The sequence below is a fragment of the Osmerus eperlanus genome, chromosome 5 (assembly GCF_963692335.1).
Source record: "Osmerus eperlanus chromosome 5, fOsmEpe2.1, whole genome shotgun sequence".
NCBI classification, from domain to species: Eukaryota; Metazoa; Chordata; class Actinopteri; order Osmeriformes; family Osmeridae; genus Osmerus; species Osmerus eperlanus.
The window spans coordinates 6,496,189-6,518,078 of record NC_085022.1 but is presented as its reverse complement, the minus strand read 5'-3'; the positions used below and the strand labels follow the sequence as shown (position 1 = coordinate 6,518,078).

At 46.8% G+C, this 21,890-nt stretch overlaps 1 protein-coding gene across 1 annotated transcript; it reads right to left on the bottom strand.

The window, feature by feature from the left end:
* Window positions 1–4,230: 4,230 nt before the first annotated feature.
* nuak1b (NUAK family, SNF1-like kinase, 1b) lies at window positions 4,231–20,985 on the bottom strand. Its single transcript, XM_062461451.1, has 7 exons — window positions 19,764–20,985; window positions 15,257–15,377; window positions 11,401–11,552; window positions 10,114–10,179; window positions 9,723–9,842; window positions 7,432–7,564; window positions 4,231–6,447 (listed from the first exon to the last, which is right to left on the bottom strand). Exons 1-7 carry the CDS (start codon window positions 20,046–20,048, stop codon window positions 5,339–5,341), a joined length of 1,986 nt encoding a protein of 661 aa, XP_062317435.1. The 5' UTR covers window positions 20,049–20,985; the 3' UTR covers window positions 4,231–5,338.
* Between the last annotated feature and the right edge of the window lie 905 nt (window positions 20,986–21,890).

The window sequence follows — 21,890 nt, the reverse complement described above, 5'->3', positions numbered from 1 at the left end:
GATGGGGTCTGGATGTGCCCACCCTCTCCTTTCCGCCCAACCTACATTGACTTACCTTAGGCAGAAGAGGTGGGGGGGGGGGGGGGGGGGGCGATCAGAGGGTTCTGCAGCTGTCTTTTATTTCAGGGTCAAAAAGTTAACCGAGAGACAGAAAGAAAGAAAAGAAAGAAAGAAAGGAAGAAAGGAAGAGAGAGAAAGAAAGAAAGAGAAAGACAGAATGAGAAGAAAAAAAATCCCTTTGAATCTCGGGTCATATTTATGTCAAGAAGGGTTGCAGTTACAGTATACAGAGACTTGATAGAACACTTCACTTTCAGTCCACATGAGCAGCCTGTTGGCTTCCACTGTGAACACACTGGGGCTGGCTTTCACATCCGCTGCACGACTGATCTTTTCTTCATTATTGAAGTACGTACTGTATAACCTCCTGCCTTTATCCTGGTGCGCCTATCACCCCCATTTTTGGGTGGATAGTTTTGTTAATGGTTGGCTTGTAGTAGCTCACTCATCTAGTAGCTCAGACCATTTTCACTTTATTTTCTTTCACAAGCCGCGTTTCCATCAAAATTAAGCGGGAACAATTAGTCCCAGGAACTTTTTCCAAGGGACCATTTGGTTCCTCCAGACCTTTGTTGTCTGTGTTTCCATTGCGGTCTAAAGTCCATTGAAGATTAGACAAATAGTCCGGTGATGACTGCGTTCGGCTGCTCCTTCCAGACCAGGAGGGGGCGATAATGTGGAAGACTATACAACAACGATAACGTTAAAAAAAACGAAGTACCTCCAAAAGTTCCTGCGGTGGAAAATCACCTATGGCTTCCAAGGCATCCTTCTGATGGACAATGATGGACCCAACATAGCATTGAATGTCAGAGCTTGGTTTTGATGGAGAGGACAACTCCAGCTGTGTAAAGCTACTGAACAGTAGTTCCTCCATCATGTTCCCCAACCCTGTTCAGCCTGTGGCTCCCTCATTGGCTGCTAAGACTAAACCTGCAGTCCCAGGGCTGCAGCCCGCCAGACACCAGTCAGCCAGTCCGCCAGCCAGACACCCACTCCATCTTACAATGTGTATCAAATTAGGCTAGCAGCAGCCCTGTCCTCCCTGGAGAACCAGCTGACTCGCTCCTACAGACCGGTCTTGTCTCTTACAAAGACAGACAGTGCTGCATGTGTAGCCTGCATGGTAGCCTTTATGGTAGCCTGGAAGGTAGCCTGGATGGTAGCCTGGATGTGTCGACTGGATGTGTAGACTGGATTGTGTAGCCTGTGTCAGTGTGACTGAGATTAACACTTCACAAGAGTTTGCTGACATGCAGATCATGTGCTACACAGCAATCTGTGTAAGGGATCATGTGCTGTGCTGTACTCCCATCCACTCTCATGTTCAGCAGACATATTTCAAGCCCTGTCTATTCAAGTACTACCCATGTCACTGGTCATAGATGAATCATTAACAGATGCAGGGTGTTAAACGATAAGGTTTTATCCAACTAACCTTCAGTAAGAAACAGAAGTCTTGTTAATTGGTTGCAACCAGTGTGTGGCTTTAGCCAGGCTAAGTAAGACAGAACCACAGTCGACACACAAACACGCCAGACACAAAGTTGATCTTTCTTTGACGTGATCTGTTTATTTGAGTTTATAAAGTACTACAGAAGCATGGTTTGGTGGAAAGTGGTGGAAAAGAGTCACGATGGATTCCCAACTCAATCCCCTCCTTAAAAAATGACTTGAAACATTGCAGGATCTGTTAAAATGATATGGTTTGAATTTCCCCAAAAGACATACTTGACCTTGGCTTTCACAATGAGGACATCCTCACACTACTGCATTCTGAACAGTGTCACAATCTCCAAGTTGGTCATCTTCATTGTCCCACATAGATTAAGCATGAGCAGAGTAGTTTTAACGTCAAATGAAATGGCTTGATCACCAATAAATACAAGTATAAAAAACATTGATATTAATTATCCCACCCCCCAAAATAAAACATGATCATAAAAGATAGCAAAGGCACTCCACTTAAACCAGCTTGGCAGTCCAGGTTCACCAACTGATACCAAAACAAACAACAACATGGCATTAGCGGTCAATAGTAAATGATGAGCCATAACCCAAATAATACTTAAATAACATATTAATACTATTTTTATTGTCAAAACAATATCCAGTCAAGTTTCCTATGATTAGACTTCCTATGAACTAAGCGGTACACACCACTTATTTCCAGTTTGGCAGATCAAGACTCCCATCAGATCACTTCCACTCTTGATCTCATACCTTCCATTTGGACCTCCCTGTTTTGGTAGAGGTGGCTGTATGCTACTATGGGATCACACCAGGGGTTGTCAGTGTACTGGTATACAGTTTGACCAATTCTACCTGTGATGTCAAAATGTGTTTTTTGAGAGGTAAATGTCATTAAAAGCCATGGACTCATAGTCTTGATGTTGTAGTGTATCAAGGCCACTTCTCTGTTTGTCTTTGGACAGTTTGAAAATACCATTTGGTGTTTTATTGGTTCCTCTCTCTATGAGATGTACAATCACAGGTTAACACTATTAGGGCTGGTCTCAGATCAGCTACTCTGACCCCTTCTGGTTTACCAGAACACAACAACACTGAGACTTCACTGATCTCAGGTCAGATTCTCTGCTCTTGGCCAAACTGAAGGAAGAAATACTTTTCTTCCATAACATAAAGCAATATAAAGTTTCTATATTTTGGAGAATCAAAAACAGAAGCATAATAAAACAAAATACTAACATAGTATAATTTTATCACTGTAAATCCAGTTGACAATAAAATGCAATACAAAAGGCAATAAAATGAAATATAATACGTATCGGGGCTGTCTTTTGAATCCATACCCAGGACCTTTTTTTTTTTTTGCACCTGCGAACCTTTTAAAACATTCAACGCAAAGCCTTTTTAGCTGACAAATTGCATGCTTATCCATATGTTTCATCTGATATTATGGATGATATCACTCGCAAATCCCTCACTCCACCTTGTTGTTTAAAAGGGCTACACACACAATTAATAGACCACACATTAAGCCTGTGACAAAAACTGGTTTGACAGAATCCAGCTTTCATGCTGAAAAAGGCACACACATCCACACTAACCCTACACACAGAAGGGGAAATTACACAAACATGTGTCAGACCGGCAGGTCTAGTCACTTAGAAATGACTCCATCTGCAGATTCCCTTCTCAGGGAAGATCAAAGAATATTTTCTGTCTCCTAAGCAATTTCAATCCTTGAATCAACTTTGAGTTGCTTCTCATCTTTGGCTTACGAACACAACTTTCTTCCTACTTTTACTCGAGTCACTTTCTTCACGTTCTTCTCTCTATTCTACCTAACCAATTCCTTCCACGACAACCACCCAACTCCTCAAACCTTTCCTACACGGGAAAGCCCTCTGCAATCTCACCACCGTTCCAGACATCTCTCTTTCATCACTTCTCCGGGTTTCTCTCTCTTTCTCTCTGAAAGAAATCACGACGCTCTACCTCTCTCTTACCATCTCATGAAAACAATAGCTGGCTAATTGTGCCTGTTCCACATAATGGAGTGGTGTGCACAGCTGGAGGACCACAGAAGCCACCTGGAGTGGAGGTGATAACATCTCCAGCACTGACACATCTCCACCCATTGTCTGTGGAATGCGCTGTGTCATCAGGCGCACTAAAAACAAATGAACTTACTGCCACGGCATTTTCGCAACCGCGGGACGGGTTCCAAATGAACCCGAGCTGTGGAAAACGACCTAGGGGATGGCGTGCTAGGGGCGGACAGCTTTGCTCTGGAGGATCCGCAGCTATCGGCCAGGTTTCGGCTCAGGGAGAGGGGTTTGATCTCTGGGGGACTGTCGGGACGGATCAAACGGGAACATGGGTGTTTGTTTGGCAGCAACATTCCGGGTCGATGAGAAGCCGTCTGAGGCTCTCTAAGGTTCCTAAGGATGCTTTTTGTTCACTGTGCCTGTTAGCTGAGATATGGCCAGAACACGCAGTCTCTTCTCACTGAGGTTCCGTGGGGAGAGCTTTTCCAGACCTCCCCAGGCCACTGCGACACATCAAGACACATCAAACTATCTCTCAAAGCACCCCACGAAACAAGCTTGGTTGAGACTCTGTGTCATCTCTCCGAGGTGTCAAATTGTTCCTGGCGGTTTGTTTCTGTGTCGTTCCGCCTCGTTGTGGTGAGACAAAGCCTGGTTTCTCTCATTTTCTTTTTTTTTTAAGGTTGTTGTGAACTTTTAAAGGGTAAGGTCAGAGGTTGCGGTGCATTTGAAAGGTCCTGGGTCTCTCCACATTCACCTACAGAATGAAAAACAGCCCCACTGGTGACCTGGCCTGGCCTCTCGCTCCACTTTTAGGAAATGACATAGATAATTTTATATGGATCATAAAAAAGGCACTTCCTACATATCCCTAGTATCATATGGTCGTATATAGGACATACACTTTTATAGTGATATACATGTCTGAGTGGCTTACATACTCAGCCATACTTATATATCGAGTATATATGTTTCTCTTCATAGAGGAACATTATTATATATGTCAGTTCCACACAAAGGGTTGGAGACAGTGAGCTTTTGACTCTTCCAGTACAGCCAGCACCCACCAGTTTTTGGTATGTAAAAACTAAAATCTACACAAAATATTAATAAATAATCAACATTGTCAGTTATTTTTGGAGCAAGACCCTGGTTTGTTTGTTTTTATCAGGAAGTAAAGATCACAAAAACATTTGCTCTGTGTGAGTTTTAAGGTGCTTTTGTAAACTCAAACTCAAAAACTTGTCGTTTTACTAAGAGAGACAACCAGCTTCTGATTGCTGTGTTTGTGATTCTAACTTGCCTTTCGCTGAATATGTAAACATTTTGAACACAGCAAAGTCTATGGGTGGGTGAAGGAGGCGGCAGGGTGGTGTTCGTTCGTGCCAGCTACCGGTTTCTTCACACGTTCTTGGAACCCTTTTAACTAGATGTCTTCTTGTTTGAGAAAAGCACAGAAGTGTGTACGTATGTGTGTGTGTATGTGTGTGTGTACATATAAAGTATCCACCAGGAATTGAACCCCCATCGGGAAACTACAACCTCCGAAAAGGTGTATCCCAGCAACACACTGGTCGTCAATGCCACACACACACAGACGCACACGCACACACAAACACGAACACACATGCGCTCGCACACACACACACTCACACACTTGTCTACACACACACACACACACACATGTACACTCCTACACACCCACGCATCTGATTTTCAGCCTGGCCATCTTTCAGCCTCTTCGTTCCCCACTTCTACTCCCCCTAGGTGAGGTTGCTGCTGATGTCCAGGGCTTGCTGGTACACCTGAGTCATGTCCTCCAGGTCCCCCAGCAAGGAGAAGCTGCCGTTGTCCCCCGGAGAGCCCCTGGCTCTGGGCCCTCGGCCAAACCTCGCTCCCTGGAGAGGAGGAGCAGCCTGGAAGCCCTGGAAGCTGGCCAGCTGCAGCAGGTTTTCGGCCGATACGCAGGCCCTGATGTTGGGGCGGCGGTGCGGGGCGGAGGGGGGCCAGTCAGGGGAGCTGGGGGAGGACAGGACGCTGATGTCCTCTCCCACCATGCTGGAGGGCCTGCTCTGGCTGCGAGACAGCCCCAAGTCCCCTGAGGAGGAGGGGGCCGATGGGGCCTCCCCGCCCAGCTTGCCACCTGCCACCACCAGGCCCGTGGGAGGCCCGCTGTAGGTGGAGAACTTCCCGTTGCGCTTCAAGATGCCTTTCCTCCCCACGGCTCTCCTAGGCGGGGAGCTGGCCACCAGGGACATGGAAGCGCCCCCTAGCAGCTCAGATGACTCGCTGCGCTCTGGAGAGGAGTAGTACCCTGATTCCCTCTGATGGTTGTTCTTCAGGATGCCCTTCTTAGGGAGGGTGGGCACCATCTTGGCCGGGGAGCCCCCCACCAGGGCTGGCTCCTCTTCTTCTGGGTCCGGGCTGGACTCGGCTGGTTCTCCGCCTGCAGGGATGCCTCTGAGCATGGCCATGCCCAGCTCCCCCTCCTCCAGGCTGGGGGAGCGCTGCTCCTCCATCACCCTGGTCTTCAGGATGCCCTTGGGCCTCTTCAGACCCGGCTTGTTCTCCTCCCCGCCACTGTGTGGCGATCCGCCCTCGTTCTCCTTCTTGGACTTCTTGGGCCTCTGGCGGAGGAGCAAGGCGGACGACGAGGGCTTGTTCCCTCCTGCGGGCCTGGGCTCCGAGCTGCGGTTCTGCCAGTCGATGAAACGGGCCAGCATGGGTGAACCTCCGTGGTCTCGCGGGGTGTCGCAGTCGCACACGCTGCTCTTCCAGCCCCAGTTCACCCACCAGTGGTTGGCGATGTCCTCCACCGTGGCGCGGCGCTCCGGGTTCACCATCAGCATCCAACGGATCAGACCGCGGGCATCTGGGGCACGGGCAAAGTGGACGGTCAGCACAGATGCACTTTGCATGAAACAGCAGCTTTGCATGACAGCAGCTTTGCATGAAAGTGTCTGCTAAATGAATCAAATGTCAAATGTAGCTGTGGGCACAGCGGAGGGTTAGCACACAATACTAATTGGATTTGAATGTTGAAGTGGTCTGTCCTTAACCACTGATCAGTTGACAATAATTAAAGATTACAACTAATGATTACTTTATTACTTTTATACTGTTTGGAATGCTCTGAATATGATGAACAATGTTCGATCTATACCCTGCTATACCTATATCTATGAATTATGTTGCTTGTATCACTGATAAACTGTCATTATGCTGTTTGCTGACCCGCATAGCCATAAGTTAATTCTTTGTAAGGTGCGACTAGGAAATGCCTTTGACACTAGTGTAGGTCAGAGGTCACAATATTACCAAAGTGTATAATACCATGGAACTTTGAACAAGGAAAATAGGAGGAGCGTCAAGACCATTTCTAGGAGCCCTATATCTAAAGACGTAAACAAAAGCTATCTAGCATGCAGTGTCCTTTTTCTGTGCGAAGGCTATGCTAATCGTCACGTACCCTCCTATATTGTGATACTATTTAACTCCCTTGACTTCCTGTATTCACTGTCCAGTCTTCTGAGATACTCAACTTGAGTGTATCAGACACCGGCACCTTACATATATGTAATAAATACGTTGGTTTTGTCGTCAACTTGTCTTCAACTTAGTGATTCACTTCATTGACTTGGTACTTTCACAGCAATTGGGTACTATCTAAATATGTCTTCAATATACCATCTAGTATTTATCAATAGTATTTGTAAAGCCCTACATTGTAAGGATACAGATTGTATTTGTGTAGACCTACATAGTATAGAAAACACATACAAAACATGAACTAATGGAGAAAGTATTGGTTCTACAAAGCCAATGAGTGTGGAGACTAGAGAGGGCTGGGGTCTACCTGAGGACTGGGTGGGCTCCCTGTATTCTCCATTACTGATCTGGCGGATCAGGTTCTTGTGGTCGCCTCCGTCAAACGGCATGGTTCCATAGACTAGGGTGTACAGCAGCACCCCCAGAGCCCAGCTATCCACCTGAAACACACACATACACACACTGTCAATATGCAGATCTCAGGATAGCACACACACGGCCCAAATTGATGCATCAGCAATGATTATTTGAGAGACTCAGGATCAAGGAATGATGAAATCTCAGCATCAAAAGATGAATAATGAGCCTAAGTATGTTTAAGGGCCAGCTGGGCATTTATAATTATGGCAAAACTATACTTTTAACTTTTAAGAGTATCATAACTCTAATGCCTTTGTTCATGCTATTCATCCCTAACCCTTTCCCCCCAGGCTGGAGAAACTCTGAGAAGCGCCAGGGATCTGGAAAGTCTGTTCGTTTCCATGCAGATAAAACCTCTTCCTTCAAACTCTCTCTCTCTCTCTCTCTCTCTCTCTCTCTCTCTCTCTCTCTCTCTCTCTCTCTCTCTCTCTCTCTCTCTCTCTCTCTCTCTCTCTCTCTCTCTTTCTCTCTCTTTCTTTCTCCATATCTCACTCTCTCTCTCTTCTATTTTGCTCTCACACACTCTCTCACCCCTTCTTTCTGTCACCCCCCCCCCCCCCTCTCTCCCCTCTGTCAGCCAGAACCTACTACTTTGTGACCACTGGCTTAATGCAATGTGGCTTTCAGAGTAAGCTCAGTTGCATAAGACCTGGGCCTGGGACAGGGGGAGAGGGGTACGGGGTATGATGTGCAGAGTAGGGGTAGGGGGTGTGATAGGGGGTGGGGTGGGTCAGGGCGTGGGGTAGGGAGGCAGCGGGGCAGGGGTAGGTGTGCAGGGTGTGTGTGAGATTGGGGTAATGAGTCCAACAGAGTTGGTAGAGCTGTGATATCCTGGACAATGACAGATCTCTGGAGACGGGCTGCCACTCACTGATTAGCAGACATCTATGTGTGTGTGTGTGTGTAGACCTTGAGTATTGGGTGGATCTAAGTGTGGTTTCACAGTGAAGACCTTGAGGCGGGTGTGGGAGAGTGTGTGTCCGTGTCGGGTCAAGTGTGCAAGTGTGCATGTGTGTGTGTGCATGTTTTTTTAGGGAGGACGAGACTCCTGAAGGAATGTGTCTGCTGACGGCTACACCCGGAGGTATCTGGGGTCAGGGAACAGGAAATCAGATAGGGCAGAGTGACTCCACTTCCTGTAGCACCGTCACTAGGCCACGTCCAGGAATGTCCCGCTCCAGGCCGTGTTCCCATTGGTCAACCTACTAGGCAAGCTCAGTGGGCGAGACAGGGCACGCACCATTGTTGACTCCTGTTTTTGTTCCTAGTGTTGGCTGTAATTTGTGGTTTGTCCCTAACCGGGTTCTACCATTTTGATTACAATCTCCCCATTGTTTTTCTTAGCACTCAGAAGTAAATTACAGTGAATTATCCTAAATTGAATGGTTGAGACTTGAGTCTAAAAATACTAGATTTTTTCCCCCAATAGTTTTATGTAACATACAAACTGTTGCAAATGTAAAATAAAATGAATTAGCGAATACATGGCTTTTGGGGCATTTTTCACTCCCAACTTCAACCAGACTAGTGAGTCACAGACTTAGTCACAGTCTACCCTTGGCAGTGAGGTCTCCCAGACTGAGTAACTCCTGTTAGGAGGAGAGGAGAGAGTGGCTTCAAAGGAGCTGGAGAGTCAGAATTTGTACCCCCAACCCTCCACACAGACACACACACACACACACTCACCACACACATACACTGAGGAAGTAAAAGAGACCTCCCCAGGACTGGGGTTAATCCCATCAAACATTCAGACATGGAGTCTCCGGCATTCTCTGTGACAACTATGTGACGATGATGATGATGATGATGATGATGATGTTAGTGGGTGGGTGTGTGTGGGAGAGAGAGAAAAAAAGGGACAGAGAGAGAGAAGGTGGAGAGAGGAAGGGAGAGAGAGGATAAAGATAGAGAGAGAAAGAGAAGTAGAGAAAGAGAGAGAGAGAGAGAGAGAGAGAGAGAGAGAGAGAGAGAGAGAGAGAGAGAGAGAGAGAGAGAGAGAGAGAGAGAGAGGGGGGAGATAAAGAGAGAGAAAAAAGAGAGAAAGAGATAGAGTATCCGTGCATGGTGTTGACAGCGGGGGTGAGGCCTGGGAGATTAGCGACACCCCCTCGCCAAAAACAAACAACCGGCCCTGATTGGCGGAGTGTGTGTTTGACCTTTGACCCTGGTTCCTACCTCTGGGCCGTGGTAGGGTCTCCCGTTAACAATCTCCGGTGATGCATAGAGTGGGCTGCCACAGAAGGTCTGGAGGAGTCTGTCTTTGTGGTAAAGATTGGACAGCCCAAAATCAGCTATCTGTGAGGATGGGAGAAGAACGTAGAGGACATGATTGATTGATTGATTGATTGATTGATTTAGGAAACGTACAGAGGGGGGATGGAAACCTGCAGCCTCTTGACTCTGCAGTTAGATACTCTAACCACTGAGCTATAACGAGCATGATTCAACATGCCTTCTCATTTATTAACTTTAATTTAAGGTTCCCTTGGGAAAAGTGTTGCCCTTAAAATGCTTCAAAAATTAGATGCAAAGTGTTGCCTAACAGTGGGTCCAACAATATGTTTACCTTGATGTTACAGTTTTCATCCAGTAAAACATTTTCCAGTTTCAAATCCCTGTGAACCACTCCATTCTGCAACACACAAAAACGTTGTTTTTAAATTGTGGACAACAATCTTGACAGATTAATAAGAAGCACACCACACAGCAGATGATTCATGGAGACGTTACAAATCCTATTCAGCACAGACTATCTCTCAGGGGAAATCAAGGCAGCGAGTCTAGTGGTGTTTAATTGCTGTGTCGCTCTGGGTCGTCGTGTTGACATCTGCTGTGTTTCTCTTCGTACCATTCTAGCTGGCATGTGTCATATAAAAACAGGGCCGTGTAATTAGCCAGTGGGATAAATGATGTTCTCCAAACATCTCGGGATTAAAAAACAACTCTGTAGTTAGTTTCTGTTTTAAAGGCCCGCACTTTGACATGTGGTCCACACACACACAAACACACAGCCGTACTCAGATGTGGAAGGCAGGAGAAAGTGACTTCACAGCAGCTGTGGGAGGGTGGTGGTGGGGGAGGGGCGTCTCCAATTGGTTAGCGATGACAAGGAACACATGTTTGCATGGCTTTCATTGGTGGAGAGGAGGTGGGAATGAGAACTCGCGCAAATACCTCCTTCCTGTCTCAGCCAACCGCACTACCCATTCCCCGCCCCCTGGGTGGTTGCCCCTGGTGACTCATCTCCCCTATGGGATGGATGTCTGGGGCTCTCCTATGTCAGGGCAATGACATCATGCTACATCCTGCTGTGTGACTGATGACTGGCAGAGAGACAACCAATCCCTCACTGGGGAGTCAGGGGTTAAAAAGGAGGGGTGGAGATGGGGTAGGGGGGTAATATATGGATGTGTGTAATATGACAACAAGTGTCCACAGAGAGCTGGTGCCGGACCTGCTTAGTGCACAAGTGTGGAGCTGCAGCACAGGATCTGTGTTTCATCTCGAGTCAGTTACAGATTACGGCCTGCGGCCACTGGCCAAGAAAAGCATGCCTCATCCACCATAGCAGACAAGCAGACTGCTTGGCTAGGTGGGGAATAGGCTATATAAGGTTAATGTTACATTATGGCCTGTACATGATTAGCAGAGCAGTGTGTGTGTGTGTGCGTGCGTGGGAGTGAGTGAGTGTCTTTGTGTAAAAGAAAGTAAGAAAGAAAATGTGGACTTGGGAGTTTTTGAGATAAGTTTATGTACTAAATGAGTGTGTTAGTATTGCACGGTGTTGGTGTGTGTGTGTGTGTGTGTGCGAGTTTAAAAGTGTGTGTGTGACCGTAAGGGTGCGCCCCCTCACCTTGTGACAGTGGTGCACGGCAGACACTATCTGTCTGAAGAAGTGTCGTGTCTCTCGCTCGCTCAGTCGCCGCCGTTCGCTGATGTAATCGTACAGCTCGCCTTTGCTGGCGTACTCCATCACGATCACAATCTTATCCTTGTTCTCAAACACTGCAGAGAGAAGACACCCAGCAGTTAGTCGTAATCTGTTTACGTCACCGCGTATTTGTTGCTCAGTGTAGAAAACAGTTTACAAATGTCAAATTCCAACTTAAATGACTCATCGTGGTATTGGAGTGGACACTTATGTAAAGTGTTTAGAAAACGAGAGTCCCTCCGGAATTAGGCGCTGGTGAAAGTGCCAGAGCATAGAACTGTCTGTGCTGCACACATGATGACATCACTATCCCCACCTCAGCAGTCTGGCTGTACACTCATTAACATGGCTAGGAGGGCCGTTATTGCAATCAAATCAACCCCTAAAGGAGAAAAGATTGGGGGAGGAGGAGGGTAGAGCGGAGGAGAGGAGAGGAGGGAGGAGGATAGGAAAGTAGAGGACAGGAGAGGAGAGAAGAGGAGTAGAAATAGAATAATCCCCAGTGTCATGCCCCCGGCAGTATCTCAGAAAATTCTCATCATGTCACTACATTCCCAACCACCACACCGAGCCCTCATCGACACAGGAGCGCTTCCCACACAATAATGACAGAACAACCTGTCCTCTTCCTACAGCATCTATCCATGTAACCACAGGACCTGACTGCTACTGGGCCAACCGAGGAGACCAATGGGGCATGAGAACTGTTAGTCAGCTGGAAAGAGAGAACGATAGAGAAAGAGAGAGATCGGGAAAGAGAGCTCAAGAAAAATAGGAAGAGAGAGATAGGGGGAGAGAGAGAGATGAAGAGAGGGACAATGAGAGAGATAGGGAGAGAAAGAGAGAGAGAGAGAGAGAGAGAGAGAGAGAGAGAGAGAGAGAGAGAGAGAGAGAGAGAGAGAGAGAGAGAGAGAGAGAGAGAGAGAGAGAGAGAGAGAGAGAAGAAAGAGGAACCCAGTCAGAGAGAGAGAGACAGAGGGATAACAAAACAACCATGGTCTTCTTATTGTGCCGTTATTTTCCCACACAGCAGGTCACCAGGGGTGAAGACCGGCCTCTTCTTTCTGCACCCATGAGTGAGCACCTCCACCCGTGCCTCCCTCACCCCACCTCACCCCCCACCTCCTCCTACTGTTTTTCAAGAGGATTATTCCGTGTTGTTGCTGACCGACCCTCTCCTTCAAGGACTCTGAAACTCCGTGGGCCAGACGGGCACCATGCCAAACCCTCCCTGGGAGGTGAAGTCCGATTGGCTGGCTAAGCTCGTGGCACGACACAACCCCAGCGAGGGTCCTTGCCACCTTTGAGCCCCCCTTTCCCCCCCCCCACCCCCATCCATGGGAGGGGTAATTACCTAGCTTACGTAACATATGTTAGCTATGGGCCGCTAGGCCTGACCGTGCTGTTGCTGGCTCACCCTGTCAGACGCTGTCACTTTCTGGCTTTGTTCAGTGCTCAGGACGCACATCTGACTAATTAGCGCCTTGTCCCTCTGACTGGGCTGCCCTGTGCCAAGCTAGCTGGGCTGGGCCAGAGTGTGGTGGACCCAAGACATAAATAAACCAGCCCAGGGTTGGCCGAGAAAAGGATGGATATGCAATATAACCGACTACAAAAGAGGTCAATTTACAATTGATCTTGAGAGTAAACTGAAACCAAGGGAGAGGATACAGTTAAGTATATATAAGATGTTCCCCTTCTCAGCTCAAGCCAGAGAATGGAGTCTCTGTCTCAGAGAATGGAGTCCCCCCCCCTCCCTTCTCAAACCAAATCCAATTCTATTTGCATAGCCACATTTACAAGCAATGCCACAGCACAGAGGGCTTCACAGATGCCCATAGAACTCTTCACAATCTCCCACTCCTCTTTTGAAGCCTCCTCTTAAGCAGAGGGAGGGCCTAGTCCTAGTCACGGCAGGCTTGTTTTTACAGGCATCCAGTCTTCTCCCACACAATGGCCCTACAGCCAGACACACGCTTCAGTCTATACCAGTGGAGCTCAATAGACTACATTAGGAAGCCCGTACTGAGTCGAAAGGCCTTTTTTCAAAATAAAGGTCATGAGGTTATAAATCCTATCGGGGGGAGTGACTAGCGAAATGTTCCTTTAAGTGCCTGGCGAGCATGCTGACGGATGCAGAACGTGGAGGGGGGAAATCAATCCGGGACGCCACATCTGGGAAAGCTTTGCTTCACACAAGCAGTTAGCTGTTGACACGGGTGTTGCCGGATACACATATCTGTGTCTATACATTTTTCAAGGCTATACTGGGCGGGGGCCAGGCCACAACAGTAAACACTGGTTTTAAAGAGAGACACCAGAAACCCTGGGCGAGGGCTGGAAGTCATATGGCGACTGGATGGCAAAGGCTTGGTGGTAGACACAGGGACTGCACGCATCACAACACACCACGGGGACTCAGAAGGATTATACCGAGGGGTGTTCTTTTCATCATTCTCTCTCACACACACCCCAAACACACACACACAAAAGCACACGCGCAGACAAAGTGTGTACGAACCACAACATTCAAACTGACTACTGGCACGTACTGTAACCATGACAAATGTGGTTGTTTGTAACATACACACAAGTCGATAAAGATCTGGAGACTTTGTACCCAAACAAATCCCTGTCAGCCAGTCTGGCCAGAGTCACAGTACAATCATGTGCCAAAAATCTCTGACGTGGCATGAAACTGTCTATTTGTTGACATAGTCTAAAAATACAACGACACGCCAACGAGCTTTATGAATTTGGACCAAGCCTACTGTTGACTTGGTCTTTGACTACCTTCTTTGGATCTTAAATCTTCTTTCAAGTATTTCCTGAACCTAAGAACAGTTCCAATAACACAACTTATTTTGGGTTTGTTTTTCTGACCTGATTTAGTTTTTTTCATATATTGGACATGAATACATAACCCAATGCTACACACATAAGGAGGAGACTGACATATATATTGGAGTATTTATTCATATGCGTTTATGTATGTAAAAACATATACAAAGAGAGAGCTGATGTCTGTCTGTCTGTCTGTGTGTGTGTGTGTGTGTGTGTGTGTGTGTGTGTGTGTGTGTGTGTGTGTGTGTGTGTGTGTGTGTGTGTGTGTGTGTGTGTGTGTGTGTGTGTGGGTAGCATTGGAGTCAAATAGGGTGCAGACACACACACACAGCCAGCCTGGAACCCAGCTGTAGCTCTCTAAGTATCTGCAGATGTCTGGCCCTGAGATCAAGACCAGGGAAGACTTGAGGATGAGGCTTCTCAGATGTTGGAGTGGTGAACCCCACAGACGACCCCCTACATACACACACACACACACACACAAACAGAGCGAAAAGACACACACGGCACAAAGACACACACAATCACACACGAGCGCAGTACAAAGATGAAGTAACACGCACTCAAACACACGGCACAGAGACATCCAAACACACACACACACACACACACAAAGACATCCACACACGGCACAGTCAAATCCATCCAGACACATGAGAAGCCAGACAGGGAAAGAAAAAGATGAATAATATCCCAAAGGTGTGTTCCAGACCTCACACCCCAGCACCACAGCTCTGTGTGTGTGTGTGTGTGTGTGTGTGTGTGTGTGTGTGTGTGTGTGTGTGTGTGTGTGTGTGTGTGTGTGTGTGTGTGTGTGTGTGCGTGCGTGCGTGTGTGTGTGTGTGTGTGGTGGGCAAGTGTGTGCGCACGTATGTGAGTATATTTGTGCTGCGTGTTTTTGTGTGTGTCCACATGTGTGCAGACAGAGGCTCACCTTCGTATATAGAGATGATATGGGGGTGGCGAAGGGTGGACATGATCTCGATCTCCCTGCGGATGTGAACCATGTCCTGTTCGTCCTTGATCTTCTCCTTCCTAATGGACTTGATAGCCACCTGGAGACAAAGGGGACAGGTGCGGTCAGTTCTGGTGGCCTCTGTGACTGGGATAAAGACACACGCCCGAGAGCAGGAAAGGAACAATAACGGATTCACAACCAGCTATTAGTCTCGACACAAACAAACACCAAAACTCCACACATTCACGGCAAACTCATCGAAGCTTCATGAAATAATGCTCCTCTCTTTATGATCTTTTCAAATCACCCGGGTACTACAAGGTGACCTATGAACTTTGGATGAATCAGTCAACACAGACAGTCACGAGGTAGGCCGACACTCAGGCACACTGAAAGAGTCATCATCACTGCTCTCTCCTGCTGTATAATTCATGAGTCTATAATTGAGAGACCACTGCACCTTTTTCTCAAATGAAAAAAAAAGTTGAGAAAGACAATTTTGAGTGAGGAACAGAAGGGTTGAAGAGGCCACAGCCCACAAAAATGTCCATCTCAACTTTTTTTTAAATGAACAAAAAAGGTACAGCGGTCTCTTAATTTGTATCCAGAGCTGTAGGGGGGGGGGGGGGGGGGATGCAGGTACTCCACTGGAAAAACACAGTACCACGTGGTGCCGTAATGGAAGCCTCCTTTGTACTTTACGTTCGGCTTGGAAATTACAGTGCTGGGGCAAGGCCTACCGTCTGGGTGGAGTGACACCCCCCTTGACCCGGGTCTAATGGACAGATCAGGTAGCAGATCTGGATCCCGGGGTTTTGGAGGGGGGACAGGGACAGGGGGGTGGCTGCCATGGCAACTGTGTGTTGCTCAGGGAGCAAGTGAGGGAGAAACAATGGGGGAGGTGAAGATGACATTTTGAATTTGACAGAAACGCAAGGATACTGTGGACAGCTATTTCAAATGCCAGGCTCACATTGGTTAATAATTGCAGGGACTTGTAAAGCTTGTAAACACATTCCCACCCACATCCAGTCAAAATCTCTATTTAGCTAACATGACCAGGGCTACATGATAAATCTACATTCATCATAAGTAACACGAGGACTAGCCCAGATGAACCATAACAAGCCAACAATTTAAGAAAGACTCTTGATTACTGCACTCTTCCTACTAAGCCAGTGGAGCCTCCTGGTACACTCCACAAAAATCTGTTTCTGTGAGGAACTTTCAGTCCTCCCGACATTAAAGAACGAGATGTCCACCTTAGAACAGAGCCCAGTTTTATTCCAGGCAGCAGAAACCACAAAAAGTCCCGATGCCAAGCTAATTACCGAGTACATCCATAAAAAGAACCCCAGAACACACTAACCTCCATCCACAAGACTTGATTACATAGAATAAAAAAAGAACACAAACATAAAATGTTAAGGGGGAGTGTTCACTAGCTAAGTAGCAGGCATAGCTACGCTAGCTTGTCCCTGTTCTTCACTGCTAAGTTCTCACCATTTTCCATTACCTCATTAGGTTATCTAATTGCACAGCAGCAGTATGAGTACAGATGGTGAGTTTAAGGTATTTCTGTTGTGGGTCTGTTTGGGTTTTCGAGTTTTGTGGCACCAGTTACTACAGAATTGTGTTGCCAGTGTTGTCTACCGACTTGTGTGGGGCAACACCAGCACACTCCACTCACATCAGCTTGTCTCTGACCCGCCTGACCATGAGCTCATCTCACCCACACACTCGTTAGAGGAAACCATCCCACAATGCACAGCAGTACGAGTCATGGCTCATCTCTGGCCTCCTAACCATGTTGTGGATCATTAAACATGGCTGTGTATCATCCACTGGCCAGCTGGCTTCACTGGGTCAATCTAGCCCTACATAACGGCTGCCCTTAAGTGGAGGGCTATTACTGTCAGTCAAAGCAAGCAGCACAGTCTCCGGCGGGCCAGTCCACTGCCAGGGCCAGGTTAGCTACCACCCCACCCTCCCCTGCCCCCACATGAAGAGTGTTTGAAGTGAAAGTCGAAGGCCTCGCTCCACTGGAGCTCGACAACGGGCAGCGTTTTCTCAGACCATTAAAATAGATGAGGTATCCATCACTAGATGCCCTGTCTCTGTCAGGATCGAGTTCCTGTGTGGGGATGGGAGTGTGTTAGGGGTGGACGGTGTTAGGGAGGACCCAAGAACTATCGCAGAGAGCAGCTTTACACAGCCCTGGAGTGAAGAAATTGTAGCGATGACTCCTCAGTCATAACAGGCAGATTTTTCCTTTCTCTACTCACTCACTCCCCAGTGAATCCATTGCTGTGGTGTGAGGTAATCTAGGGCTTTAAGCTCATATTAATGTGACTTTTTAACCTCTTAACTCAAGCCCACCCGTTATGGCTGTGGGTTTCCTCTCAGAAGCCACACACACACACACACACACCTTCTCTGAGATCCCCACAGGATATTAACTTTCCCCTGCGATCTAATTTCCTGTCAGGGATGGCCTTTTCATGTGTCACTGACCACTCTGGGTTCTGCTGTCACCACAACCTTTTCTTGTGAGGTATCTTTACCCGCACACATTCACACGACTTATCTACATGGAAGGACATGCACACACATACACACACACACATATACACAGTCTATTCTCACCCTTGGCCTTGGTGAGTCCGTCAGGCACGTAAACAGTTCAAACACACAGTGACCGTCAACTGAAGCGACCAATCTGTGGACCCGTACAAGATTTACACCCCACTCCACTCCAAATGAAGTTGGCAACAAACACAACATGGTTAAGCAGATTAGAAAGGCTCACACATTCATTGACACACTTTTTTTTTACACACTCTAAATCTTCCTCATCAGTCTCTCCCATCATCTCCAAACACACGCACACACATCCATCTCTTTCTTCAATCCCATTTCCCTCAGTCTGCTCTGCTCATCTCGGTTGGTAAAGAAACCAAGCAGGCATCGGACAGTAACATGGACAGTGGAGGTTGAATTACCTTCTCACCCTGCTGCTATCGCAGAGATATAAACACCAGGAAGTCTTCAGGGTCAGAGGTCACGTAAACCCCAGCAACACCATTCCAGATGCACGTGAGTCTAACCCCCCCCCCCCCCTTCTCCCTCCCTCCCTCCGGTGGCTCCAGGACTGCTGACTGAAGGCCTTCTGACTGCCTCTGACTACTAGGGCTACAACTCTAAAACACACTCTGTTCCTAGAACTTGCTTTCCTGGCCTCCCTGCTTCATCTTTAACCATTAGCGATTTAGGGCTAAGGCCTGTCCCGGTGCCCAAGATAGAGAAGGAATGCAGAGGGATTGGGCCTTCCCGGTGCTACACATTTCACTGTCTAGTGGAAGGTCTCAACCAACCAGGCTGGTGGATCTGTGGCCTAAAGGCAGCAGTTTGTGCTTACTGATGTGGTCTCACAGCAGACTGGTATTCACCGTCAGACCCAGCCTTCATCATAAACGCTCGGAGTCACACTTATAGGGATTAGGCGCCATATCTTATGCCATTTGTTTTCTAAAGGGGGCTTTTTTTCAGTTTACCTTGGCAGGCTATGTGTTCATTAACAAGCAAGGAAACTGGTAATAGAGCAGTGGGTGAGGAGGCCAGCGGAGAAATGTTTACAGTGCCCCCGCCAAGCTGGCTCTAGGTAGGAGCCATGGAACCAGGAGGGACATGTTGACCCCTACTAGGTTTCTCCCCACTGGCATTCAGAACACATGGAAAGTTCCTTTCCTTCTGCCAGAAGGGGAGCAGGGGTCAAATTCTGCAGCACGTGGACATATTTGAAGAGGTACGCAGGTCTACAAGGACAACTGCTAGGTGCATTACAGCAGATGGTGGGCATCTAATGACAGTCACAAGATGGTGCTGATGTGTGTGTTGTGTGACAAGTCACACAACAAAAGCATGAACACTTTGGCCAGACACAACAGAACTATACAGAAGAAGTATAATTGTATACGTTTCAAAAACACTTAAGCGGCCTTCAAATGTCTAGCTTTATGAGTTTACCAAATTCCTTTAGATGGACCTCTTAACCTTACAGCAGTAAACTGTATGTTCTGGCCCCATTCGATCTGAGTAGGCGGAAGTATGTTTGAGAACGGCTGGCCGGCTTCAATGATGCGTATCATTGGGGTCATTTAAGCCGCATCAATCAATCAGTAGCCGGATTTAAACATCTGCACTCGAGCATCCGGTTGCGAAGCACCACTGGGAACAGAGCGCGTGCTGTCGAGGTTCCCATGTCCTCCGGGGCCCAGTTGAGCACGGGGGAATTCCCAAAGGGTATGAGAAGCACACGCCTATAGCAACAAACTAGCTATTTGGGCGTCTGTTGCATGTTTTGTTGAGTCAGTAAAGGGCGTTTAAAAACAGACCTAAATTATAGCCGTTTGATAGTCGCAGGGGCAGAGGACACCGACAGATGTTATGAATAGGCTACATAAGAGTTTGTAAGATGTCTCACCTCTCTCCCAGAATGACGCTCGATTGCCTTCTTGACTTTGCCATAGGTTCCTCTCCCGAGTGTCTCCAGCAATTCGTAGCGGTGTTTCAGGTTATGTTTGTGGTGGTGTTTCTTCACGCCTGAGTTTCGCCTTCCATCAATAACTGCCGGGGTCTCTGCCATTGAATTGCTGGCAGGCAGGGGTGAAGAGGGACCACCGCCTATCGGTGTTCCCGCTGTGGTTTGGGCTTGTTTGGCCTCGGGACGAGATAGACCCCGGTGTGCTGATAGAAAAGCGGTTTCCATCTCTAGGGAAGTATTTTATCTAACTTCCCACAGTTAAATATTTCACACTAACTAACTGTAACAAATATTGAAAATATAATACTTATAGGCCTAATAATAGTCTTAATAAATAAATAAATTACAAGCTATAATGCGTAATTATTATAATATGACATGGAAACTAACATTCCGATTGTCTAATCACTCATATATGTTCATCTTTTTGTGAACAGAGAAAATCCTTCCCTTAACTGGGCTTATTCATCCGTTTATCACTTCATAAGAATCATAATTATCCGATTAAATAAAAAAGCGTAAGCCTAGGGGACATAATCTTATTTTAAAAAGCCTGATACATATTGCATTGGATATCATAGTATACATTCTAGGGCTACAGTAGGCTTTATAAATACATCAGATTTTGACAGGAGACGGCATGTCGGAAGCAGGATACACTTTCGATATTACATTGTCTCCTTGGTTATGGACAATGGTGAGCAAAATTGATCTGTCTACAAAAAACTATCAGCTATCAAAATATCATAGGGCTATTCTACTCTCACGTTATTACACTGTCATGATCTCGTCGTCTGTCCTTTATTCTGGGTCGTTCACATTATCTACCGTAAAAATTCTGCCAACATCATTAACTCACAACTAAAAGGCGAAACCTTCAGCGTCATTGCCTCCCGAGAAAGCAGCGACAAAACCGGCGTTCTGGATGAAGATCACCCTCATTTTGTCCTCAGCCCAGGTGTAGCGTCATTCAACAGAACTCTGTCTATCGCGGGAGTGCCCCATGCCCAAATCGAAGTTAGAGATGTGCTCTGATCAGATATCTCAAGCTGAGACGATTTGAATATTGCCATGGTCGTTTTGCTCTCCTTGTTCTTGTGCCCTCTTCTCCCTTTCGCTCTATTCTCCAACGTGAGGGGCAGCGAATAAGGAATGTGAGATGATCGAGACTGGAGGCGGAGTTACAGTCCTCCTTCTCTCCTTCTCTTTGTGCTCCCCTTTCCTCCTCTCTCTTTCTGGGATTATGGACTGCTGACTCTCTTCTCTTCATACAGAGTGACCCATCTACAAGCAGACGATCTTGATGGACAATCTTCTTGAATATATATGTGTGTGTGTGTGTGTATTATTATGAATTGTATTAAATACATAAAGTCGATGGTATTGTCAAAAGAAGAGATGCCATTCTATTTAGATTTTCCACTTGGGTTTTGCCTAGTCATTTGGAACATATCAAGGCCAAGGTTATGCATTCAATAATAATTTGGATGTATTTAATATCGATCTGCATTACAACTGTTCACATTCAACATGCAAAATGGATCTTTTTTTGCATCTGACTCTCATAACAAAGTGCAATGTACAGGAATTGTGTGATCATCCAATTCATTCCATGTTGCTGTGGGGTACAGTGTACATTATGGATCACCCTTGCATGCAAGAATCTGACGTTATTTACCCTTGCTCATGTCTATCCCTGAGATTGATGGAATATACTGTATGTTTAAGTGTAAAAACATTATAACTGAATATCTGTTTAAATGTTATTAATGTTATGCATTCCTGTCAGTGCATCAGTGGGTACAGAGCTGTCTGGAACGTCTCACCTCTGATCCCAAACTGTTCCCAGACTCTCACAGAAGATGACCTAGAATATGCCGCCACACAATCAGATGGAGTTAACTGCACTGTAATGGCTCTAGTTATGCTTGTGTATGCACAATCACAAGCACTTTATCTACTAATTAGAGAGAGGAAGTTTACGTCAAACAGAATCTGAACAGGGGAACCATTTTCTCTATGATCTAGAATCTAGATGATAGTAGCACAAATTTAGAGCACTAACAA

Bases quoted from the DNA above. Each gene is read 5' to 3' on its own strand.
- nuak1b (XM_062461451.1), bottom strand. From the start codon at position 20,048: ATGGAAACCGCTTTTCTATCAGCACACCGGGGTCTATCTCGTCCCGAG. The intron at 11,553-15,256 runs GTGAGCCTCTGT...TTCTCTCTGCAG, and splicing joins TATCATCTCTATATACGAAG to TGTTTGAGAACAAGGATAAG. The intron at 9,843-10,113 runs GTAAACATATTG...CCATCCTCACAG, and splicing joins ATGAAAACTGTAACATCAAG to ATAGCTGATTTTGGGCTGTC.